This window comes from Parasteatoda tepidariorum, chromosome 8 (assembly GCF_982258835.1).
Source record: "Parasteatoda tepidariorum strain Cologne lab strain chromosome 8, Ptep-v5.0, whole genome shotgun sequence".
In the NCBI taxonomy this organism is placed as follows: domain Eukaryota; kingdom Metazoa; phylum Arthropoda; class Arachnida; order Araneae; family Theridiidae; genus Parasteatoda; species Parasteatoda tepidariorum.
Window position 1 is genome coordinate 48,743,241 of NC_141762.1, and position 11,172 is coordinate 48,754,412.

At 25.8% G+C, this 11,172-nt stretch overlaps 1 protein-coding gene across 1 annotated transcript; it reads left to right on the plus strand.

Annotated features, from left to right (window-relative positions):
• Positions 1–52: 52 nt before the first annotated feature.
• Hen1 (Hen1 methyltransferase) lies at positions 53–10,436 on the plus strand. The gene is made up of 6 exons (XM_016065878.4): positions 53–269; positions 1,648–1,831; positions 5,482–5,729; positions 6,344–6,526; positions 8,128–8,305; positions 9,325–10,436. Exons 2-6 carry the CDS (start codon positions 1,670–1,672, stop codon positions 9,376–9,378), a joined length of 825 nt encoding a protein of 274 aa, XP_015921364.1. The 5' UTR covers positions 53–269; positions 1,648–1,669; the 3' UTR covers positions 9,379–10,436.
• Positions 10,437–11,172: the final 736 nt, after the last annotated feature.

Consider the following 11,172-nt stretch of genomic DNA (forward strand, 5'->3'; position numbering starts at 1 on the left):
AAGATCCAGTTCAACGGAAATGCTTCTTTTACAGAGAATTAAAGAAAAAGAAACGAGCAGCCAGAAACGAACGACATAAACAAACCACTAAGTTGCTGCTCTAAAAACTTTTTTTTATTTTATGTGAAATTAAAACAAATAAATTACTTTTACAAATTAAATAATTTGAACACTAAAAAATAAATATGATTAAGAACGAAATCTCATGCATTTATTATGAACATCCTTAGACATGTTTGTCCTATTCATGTAAAGAAAAATTGATATAGGTACCTTACTCTTGGTGTTAATTTTTTCGAACTTAACATATTTTGTAGGGATACTTGTTTTAAGAAAGCAAAGAAATTTTAGAAAAGATTTTATTTATATTAAAAAAATATTATGTGAATTAATTTTGTTTTCAATCTGATTTTTAATGTTTCTTCTCTTCTAAAATGTCCTTCTTTCAAATTAATAAAACGCTGGCTACTAACATCTCATCCTTTTTTTTTCTTCGTTTTTTTTTTTTTTTCAATCATGCTTTCACTTATTTATTATTTTTTTTAACTTAATTCTCTTCTGTCACCTGACGATTACCTAACTGCAATTCTTTCGTATTCTGCTTTGTAAACAATAAAATTAGACCACAGACTTGCAAGTTATTTTAATTTAATTACGATTTCAGACAAATAATTTCACTTATCAATTTAGATCACTTATCAATTAGTAAAGAGTAGTATTGTGTTATTTGGTAATGTGCAATTTTTTTTTCCCTTTTACAAAAATTTCTATTAAATTGGAAAGGAAATTGAAAGATTAGCATTATAGAACCCTAATTCCGGAATGCTCAAGACTACCAGTATTGTGAATATTATAATTTTCTGGTTAGACACTGTATTTTTACACTGAAAGGAAATTATTTTTAAATCATTGTTTTTCCTTAATAACAGAATTTGGGTAAAATATGTTATTCTATTTTTGTTATTTAAAAAGTTTTTTGATTTTCTATAGTTAACTGTTCCTGAGATATATTTATGTAACTAATTAATTTGTCTTCCAGATTTGGAATCCCATACTGTTTATATATATTAAACTGCCTAGTTTTAAGATTTTTTTTCGTCTTATTTTGATTTTAAATTTGTTTGTTTTTTAATATCTACAGTATATATATGTATATTTTATTTTGGAAAAATTATATTTCTCAGCATAATCTTAACTGTTTTAAATCTCCACTGATGATACCTGATAAATGGATATAAATGATTTCTGTTATATGGGGATATGTAACCTTTTATAAGATGGCATCCATGTTTTAAAATGGCATAATTATAAAAGTTCATTAAATGTTTCAAATTTTTTAGTAAAATTATAAATTTATTTGTTGTAATTTTGTCAGAGTTCTTAAAATAAAGTTTTTTTAAAAAAAATTCTTAAGTAGTTTTCTTTTTTTTTTTTTTTTTTCACTTGATGTCAAAGAGCAGTAAATAAACCATTGGAGTACCACATTTGGTCCCTGGTGTACTCTTGTGTTTGAGATAATCTTAAAGAAATGTTCAGTTAGAAAATATGTTTGTGTTTCATTTCATACTAATAGTTTGAATGTGTAATGCTATTTAAAATACTATATCCAACTATTTAATTTGTTTATTATTCTTCTGTCTTATACAGTTTGAATGCAAATGAACTGAAGATGTCTGAAAGTTCAAACATTGATAGCTTAAAAAATGCAGCTTCAGAAAATAATAAAGAAGCAATAATCGAACAAAGTGGTCCTGTATTTGATCCTCCTGTTTATATGCAAAGATACACATCAGTTAGAGACACATTATTTAAACTTCCTGGTATAGAAAAAGTTGGTATTTTTTTAATTCATTTTATTTTTAAAAAAAGTTTGTTATTATGTGTATTATTAAATTCTGGGCAATCAGTTTATTGATTTGTGAAATAGAGGGTGAAGTTTTTACCTTCGATTTTGTGTTTTTAGCCATTATTGACTTAATAGTTTTTATTTAATTTTTTTTTTCATGGCCTTTACACCAAAATGTAAATTAGTGATCTTTCTGCTACATATAAATACACTTTCATTACCTTTTGTCCTACATACGATCATGTTTCTGTCTAGATTTTATCAGATTTACTATACTGTAATTGCACATGTTTCTTAATTTCTGAAATTATGTTCATGTGAAGTTGTAAATCTAAGATTTTAATGACAAAAGAAAAAGAAAAAATGGCTATGGAGCAATCTAAATTTGACAACCATAAATAAATGACTGTTCAGTTGAGCAGAATAACAGTGATAATTAGTTTCAGTCCAATTTCTTAACATGAATTATTTAGAAATCAAAAAAACCCTTTTCTATTAAAAATGCTGTTTGTTAAGATGTTGAAGATAAGCAATATAATAACATCTATTAAACTGTTATTATACTGGGTATATATATCATATATACCACAATAATATATTGTACACATTAAGTGCTATTGAAATAAAGGTATAAACATATGCAGGTTGAAAAGACATCTCCTCAGGTGGTTTTTATAAATGTTGTTTTTCTGTTAAGAGGTAAAATGGGGTTTTATTTGCTCATGTGCAACAAAAAATTTGTAAAAGATGTTTTTTTAATTAATGCCGTTCTAATTCCCTGCATTTTTTAAAAAGTTTTTTATGTATATTTACTGCTGTGTAAAGAAATTGTAAGTAGGTAATAATGTTTAATAAATCATAGTCATCTTATTAGAATTTGACACCAAATTATCAAGGTTGATCTCAAAAAATAAATTTTAAAAATCACAATCTTTTGCATATGAAAATTTCACTGTCTCTAAATACCTGTGAATTTAATAGTAAATATTTTTAATATTCCATTGTCTTTCTTAAAAAAAAGGTAAAAATGAAAGAAAATCATGTATTTTATTTTTTCCGCACTGCTTATCAAACTATGAGTCATAAAAACCATTAAATTATTAATCTTGTTTCTTTCCAACAGGAAAATTCCTTAAAAAATTTACAATTAAAGAAAAAATTTTAAAAAATATATACATGAATTTTAGGATATTTTTTAAAAATTTTTTTAACTGTTTTCTTTTTTTCTCTTTTTTTTTTAAGTAGCTTTTACGTCTTTAAATTAAACTCATTCATCATGAATATACTACAACTGTATCGAGATAAAATACCATTATTATATGCATAAAAGTTGGGCTCTCAATGAACGTTGATCCGGAACCACTAAAATTTGACTTGGACCTTCATAAAACGATTAACAGTTTTGTCCCAAATAAGCAATTGATGTAAAAAAGATGGTCTGCTGTTTTGGTTTCATGTTTTGATTTCTGTTATTATCACAAAATAACATATTTCATCAAAAATATGTTTCTCTGTATTGTAATTTTTCATTTAAATTCACTTTATGAACTTTTTGTATGAAAAAATTTGCTAAAGACATATAAATGGTCCAATGAAATTGTAAATAGACTAGTAATATCTTTTGAAAATAATTTTCTTTATATCTACCCTTGCATAACGAGCGATTTATCCTCACTTCGGCCGAATCACGCTATTGGTCGAAAATGACATCACTCTTTGGGGGCAGGGAGATGGTGGCTATTGGCTGGTGTTTGCATGATTTTGGCGACAAATTTCTTATTCACACATGCTCGCTTGGAATTCATTCCTTCTTTTATCTTTTACAGTTATAAAGTAACAAAAATTGAAATAAATATAAGCTCAAATTTACTAATACATCGCAATTTAGTTGTGTTATGAATAATTTTAAAAACTTCATAATCTAGCAACATGCAAATTTAGTTCAAAGTTATGACCAAAATTCTGGGCTAGCCCCTCCCCCCTGCATTTCTAGATCAACCCCAGTTGCCCATGACGTAAAAGCAGTATAGTTTAATATCACTTACTTAGATTCTAATAAAAATTACCACAAAACTGTGAATTTTGTCTTTATTACTTAACATTAATATCACGTGTAAACAGAGCGCGTTTGAAAACCATCATAAATATAAAATCTGTCGCCAAAATACTATGCAACACACAGCATGGGTTTTCCCCCAAACAGTGTAGTCATTTTCAACCAATAGTGTGATCCGGCCGAAGTGAGGTTTAATCGCTCGTCTTGCATAATACTGTTTATTACATAGAAGCAAGACGACTTGTATATAAGTAAAGAAATTCACATTCAGGCTTGATATTTATGTTTTTATTATTAAACGTTAAATTCAGAAAAAATATTTATTACATTTTAAAATTTAGACATAGTTCCTTTTATTATGTTTTTAAATTTTCATTGCTAATTATTCATGTACAATTCAAAAATTTTATGAAACTATTTTTAACTTTAAGGATTCAAGTCTTATAATTGCATAATGTGAGATTAAATCATTTGTACTGAACCAAAATGTGTTCCTGAATTATAAATTATTAGTATTAAATAAGAAATAAAGTGAGAAAACCTCAATTATGTTAAAAAGGCTTTTTAAAACTACTTGATTTTCCTTCATTTGGAGCAATGATTATTATTCTCATAAATTGGTTTCAAATGTTAAGATTTATGTCATTCATTTTTTTTTCTTTTTTTTAAATATTTTTTTCTTCCTAAATTTAGTATTCAAACTTCATAAATAGCATTTCTTTTCAATTCTTTTAAAAAATATATATATATATATTTATAGCAGACTACATTTATCCCATTTTGCTTGCTAAATTTAGAATTCAAAATTCAAATGTTTTATGTCTGAATCTCTCAAACAATTATTTTTATTGATCCATTTAGTTTACTTTTTTTCATCATTAGCTCAAAATTTTGTAATTATGGGTAATTATTATGATCTGTTCTCAACTATACACACTGAAGTTGGCAAATGTAATTTCATTAATGTTATCCTGAAAATAAAGCATTTGTTTTAGAATTATTCCAGAATTGTGTTATAAAAACTTAAAATAAAAAAATGAAAAATTATTTTTTTCCTGCTCAAAACTACTTTACCAATCATTCAGTTTGAAATGTGCTGACTAATTTAATCAATTGAATATTTTCCATTAAGCCATAAACTTTTTCTTTTTATTTGTTGTTAGGACATGCTTGATAAAATTAATTGTCAATATTTAAATTATTTTATAAAAAAAATTATATGTCTACAATAAAAATTTTTATATTTTCCTCAGTTTATCATACGGTAGTTTAAAAAAATCAACATAGCAACAATTAGTGCAAATTTTTGTTATTCTTAAAGAAAATATAGGATAAAAGTGTTCCGTAAATGCCACATGCTTTAAATTGGAGAAAAAACTGATTAAACCTTCACTCAAAAGTTTTTCTTGTGTCCATAATTAATGCATGTAATAATATGTGCTTGAAGAATTTAGCATACTTTAGCTTTTTAAAAAAAAATTGTCTCTTTATATTAACTTTTCTATTAAAATTAGAATTCTATTTACTAATTTGCTTATAAAAATTTAGCTAAAATTAATGACTGTTTTTATCATTTCAGGTTGTTGATTTTGGATGTGCTGAGGGAAAATTTGTGAAATATTTGAAAAAACTTCCTTTTGTTACAGAAATAGCTTGTGTAGATGTTTTAGAACATGCTTTAGAAAACACAGTTCGTTGTGCCAGGCCAACAGCATGGGATTATGTATTTAAACGTCACCAACCCTTAGATATTAAAATTTTCAAAGGAAGTGCTTTGGAAAAAGATAGTAGATTTAAGAATTTTAGTGCAGTAACATGCATTGAATTGTAAGAAATTATTCATTTCTGTAATCTAGATCAATGTATTTTATACATTTTTAACACTATTATTCTGAAAAAAATTTTCAGTGATGCATGCATTCCTAATACCAACAACAATTTTCATGGGAGTTCAACAAAACCTATCTTGTTGTTTCATTTATCTAAAAAGTGATATTTTCATATATTGTATAACTACCATTTTAACTTAACACAGAATTATTTCATGCACTAATTTTCTTGCCTATTCAGATTAATTATTATTTTAATAGTATCATAAAATTCGAAACTAAAGAGGTGTTATTAAAAAAAAATTAGATGTTGCTAAATCCATTTTCACATGACTCCTACCAAAATTCTGCTCTCATAAATACAAAATTTTTCTGTGTGTCATTTTTTTTGTAGCCTATACAGAATAATTATTGTTTTAATAGTAAAACTAAAAAAAATCAAATTAGAAAATTTTTAAACCGTGTCATAAAATGTCACTAAATCCATGTTCATGTGACTCGTCACAGATTTCTCTTTTGCGATATTCCAAAATTTCATTTTAATCTTTTATTATCATTATTATTTAGTCTATGTTTTGATATTTTGCAATCTTGAATCAAATTTTTTTTCAGAGTGGAACATCTACAGCCTCAAGATTTGTTACCTCTTACAAAAAATATATTTGGTTTCATAAAACCTAAAGTTGCTATTTTCACCACTCCGAACAGTGAGTTTAATGTTCTTTTTCCCAATCTGCAAGGGTTTCGTCATTGGGACCATAAATTTGAATGGAGTAGGAAGGAGTTCAAAGATTGGTAATTTTTTATAATTGTTCATTTTTCTGCAGAGCTATAGTAATGTAATTTCATCATTCATTTTTTTTTTCATTTATTTCTAAATTTTTTTTCTACGACCTATATCATTCTTAGGATAATATTTTGTAGAAACTTTGAAATGATTCTGTGTCAATATTGTCTCATTATTGTTAATTGCTCTGACCTGCCAATTTTCAGGTTTTGACCTCAGGCGGCCACTAAGTATTATCTCATGTTTTTTCTTAAGTAGTATACCATTCAGAAACCTATGTATACTTTCCATACAGCCCTCAAAATCCTTTCTTACAGATCAGTGATTTTAAATTTATGTGTATTTAGTTTATTGTTAAAACCAATTTAGAATCTTTTTTTTTTAATTTTTGAATTCCTAATAATTATAAAAAAGATTGCATGACATTGTTTTTTACAAATAATGTAAGGATGATTACTCTTTTAAGAGTGATACCTCAATCCATACTACAATAGCTGAAAAATTTCAATTTTTTTCTTTTTCAAGCTCCAAGTGTTTTGTAAATTGTTTTTCATAGTTAGTCAAAGTTTTAGAAAAAGGTAACAAAGCTCATTTCAAAAAAAAAAAATTTCATTCTTTTGATGGGATTGATACAAAATAATGTAAAATCAGTAGAAGGAGGGTAATACCTATAGTGTGTTGGCAAAGTTAAAACTGACAATATTAATTATTTCTAACAGTGGTGTGACCTATGCGAGAATATTCAGCCTCTTAACAAAAACTTCTATACAGATTATAGAACTAAAAAATATTATATATCAACATCTAGAAAAAATTGTTTAGATGATATTTTCATTTCATTTTAATAGCTAATTATTTATGACAAATTTGATTTTTATTGTTTAGCAATTTTTAAGAATGAATAATAAACCTCTTTGCTTGCTGAATCACTGACATATGTGATTTTTATTGTTTACAAATTGAATTTTTACTGTTTGACTACTTCTGAAAAGGAATAGTGAACCTATTCTTCTAACAATCTTAAATCATTGACATCTGTGACTAGCAGATCATAGTCTGGCAAACTGCATTTGATTTTAAACACTGTCACTTGCTTTACACATGGCACCAAAAGTTATCTTTCTTACTTACGAAAATTAACTCACTTCAAGAAATTTTGTGCTTTATGGCTTTTTTTACTTCATCAATACATCCAAAAATGAATACATTCATATTGCATATTTTGTTTAAAAAAATATTATGTACTTTTAAAAAAAAGTGCTTCGATCTAGAAACTTATTAAGTATTGTTTAAATTTAGGATTTTTATTATTTCTGATTGACTGTTATGAAAATGGAATTTGTTTTCTTCAAAAATATAAGTTAAAGTAATTAAAAGCTAAAGTATCTAAGCAAAATAATTAAGTCAAGATGTTCTAAAGAAAATATTGTGTGAGAAATTGCATGAATAAAATAACTTGAGCAGGATTTCAAAGATTGTAGGACATAATGTATGTGGGATTCAGAACAGAATCACACTGTTCTGGGACAGAATCACCTTTTTGTCAAACCTAATTAACTTTTATATTTAAATTTCAAAATCTGAAGCTTTATTTTGTTTATTTTTTTAGGTGCCAAAGCATCCTTGATGATTATCCAGACTATACAGTGAGATTTGATGGGATCGGTGAGCCTCCTCCGGAATCTTCATCTCTGGGCAGTGTATCCCAAGTAGCAATATTCACTTTAAAGCCTCCATATAATAATGTCTGTGATAATAATACAGAGTGTGGTGAAGTTTATCATCTGGTAAGAAAATATGTTTATTACAGACAACACAATTATACACAATTATGTTTATTACAGACAACACAATTACAAAATTATAACAGAAAACATACACGATGACAAGTAAAAAAATACCCGATTCCAGTATTTTCTTTGCGGCGGGAGGCCACCCTGATTATAATACTAATATTGTGTACCTAGGTATTCCATGAGTAAAAGAACTACAGCCATAAACATTCCAATTTTAAATTCCAATTGCCAAATTTTAAAGAGACAATGAAATAGAAATGTATACATTTATATTTAGTTTTTAAACAGAGATTCAAAATATTCTTACTTAAGCTTGCTAAAAATAACAAATTCACACTTAGAAATTAGCTTTTAATTCAAAACGTTGCTAATTTTATACAAAATCTGCATGAAAAACATTAAAGAATCCTTTAATAAACTCTTTTTTAAATTCGTATTAGCATAAAGAAATTTTCTTAATCTACATTCTTCAGAAAATCTATATAAAATGTGAGAAATTTCTGAAATGTAAGAAAATTCTGACAATAAAAAATTTTTAATTTGAAAATTAATTTCTGAAAAAATTTTTTTATTTGGCTTAAAAATATACTTTTTTCTAATAAAAATATGTTAAAATACTCAAAGCGTAACAAAATAATTTTAGTTTGGTTTTCAAGAGTTTACTTTTGGTTTCAGTTTCATATGCCCGCATATGAAGAAACTACTCTTACTTCATTTCTAAGAATCGGAGTTCAAAAATGTAAAAGGTTTTGAGAAGCTAATGAACTAAAGTTCAAATATAGACAGTAATAAAATTTTAAAAAATTTGAAATTGCAGATTTTTCCCCCGTTGGATTCTTTAAAAATTCACTCTTCAAAAATTGATAGAGGGGTAACACTGCTCTCAACACTGTTTTTTGAAAACCACTATTCCATACATTATTAGTTGAAAAGTTTTTAATATTTATCTCATTATTACTTAGTATTAGTTTCCTTAAATCTAAATACAGTATGTGTACTTTTTGTTCTAGGTTGATGAATTTCACTATCCTGGCCGCTCAAACAATGATGCCAAAGTGACTTGATGTGTATAGAGTTCAAAGCTATATATATATATATATATTTGTTAATTGATACACTTAAAACTTTTTCGTCCATTTAACGGTGCCTATTTACTTTTTATTACTCATTTACTGTCATTCAATGTGGCATTATCATGCTTATACAAATAGCGAGATTTTTGTAAGACTTTTACATGGCACTTTTGTTTTTAATTTCATTGCATCGTTTCAGAAATTATCCTTTAATTTCAAATTGACAATTCTAAATTTCCTATTATCCTTCTAAACTATTACTCAAAACTCTATTTAAACTAAGCTAAAATGCTGTATTTTTATTCAAGTATAATTTAAAGTTAGAATAGTGTTTCCTTAATAGTATGTTTTTACTATATCTTGCTATATCTTAATCAATTTCATAATATAATGAAAATGTAGTCGAATTGGTATATATAAAATAGGGAATCTGTGTGTCCCTACAATATTAAAAACAATGAGATTGATTCTATTCTCTCTTAAAAAAAATTTTATTTTTATGTTCTATGCTTTGAATATTTTTATTTCTAATAATGTTCTTTTAATAAATAAACTGTTCAAAAAAATTATACTTTATAGATAGCTATTGAGACATCACAGTATGTTTACTCCAACCTAATTTATTTTATGTTAATAATAATAAAAAATTCATAATAATAATGTAACTAATTAATTCTTTCTACAAAATTTAAAATTTTTTAAACAGTGTAGAGAGTTACTACAATATGTTTTCTTCAACAAAATTTTCTATTTGTAAGAAATAATTACATTTTAATTAAAATTATGGTAAATTTTAGTCATAAATTTTAAATTAAGAAATAATTACATTTTTGAACCTTGTCATAATAATCAAGTTAATTATAACTTCTACAAGACTTAAAATTGTTTTAATATAGTAAAAAGTTATGAAAAGTAACCACAATATGTTTTTGTCAACACTAAAAAAATTCTCTCTCTTTCTCTGATAAGCAATAATCAAATGTGTCTTAACTGAGAAAATTAATTTATAAATTTTACTAAATAAGAACAATAAAATACATTTGAAATTATATTTTGTCTGGTTTTAATATCTTTGAATTTTTTTTAAATGCTTTTTCTCTGAGATGATATATTTGTTTCGAAACGGTATTTTGATGCAGATGTACACTAGATTCCTCTCAAAGATTTTTAATTCTCAAAACTGTCTATCTAATTTTCAATGAACTTAGAACAGAAATATATATTTTTTAAACTGATTTTATTCTTTTTTCTATCTAAAAATAAAATCCTGTTGATCTTTAGTTTAATATCTAATAAAATTTTCTTGTGTGTAAAGAGGACAATGATCTTTTTTTTAACCCTTTCGGGACGGGAAGCGTGAAAGCGCGCTTACCGTTACTCTCTTGCGTGTATCTCTCCAGGGCCGGAGAGTTTTTTGCTGTTAAGCCTAATTCCATGAAATTACCGAAATATCAACGCGTTGTTTAATATTGTTCTGTAAAGTATTTAAGTGACATATGCTTTATATATATTTCTATGGATACTTTATTTACTTAAGTTATTTCTTGTTTGAATATATATTTTACACATTTTATTTTCATTATGTACTTATTATTTAATAACATTTAACAATACATATCTGAAAACTAAATATATGACTTAAAGTTCTTTTTTCGTATGAAAAATTTTAAAACAGGGATCTACAAGATCTAACTGTCCACTAAAAACTAAACCGAAAATCAAAGAAGCGAGAGAAAAAACCTCCCCTGCTTACTGTAAACAAATACCACATGCGAAATTACAGAT

Coding starts and splice junctions, on each gene's coding strand:
- Hen1 (XM_016065878.4), top strand. CDS start 1,670: ATGTCTGAAAGTTCAAACATTGATAGCTTAAAAAATGCAGCTTCAGAA. Junction 1,832..5,481: donor AACTTCCTGGTATAGAAAAA/GTTGGTATTTTT, acceptor TTATCATTTCAG/GTTGTTGATTTTGGATGTGC. Junction 5,730..6,343: donor GCAGTAACATGCATTGAATT/GTAAGAAATTAT, acceptor ATTTTTTTTCAG/AGTGGAACATCTACAGCCTC.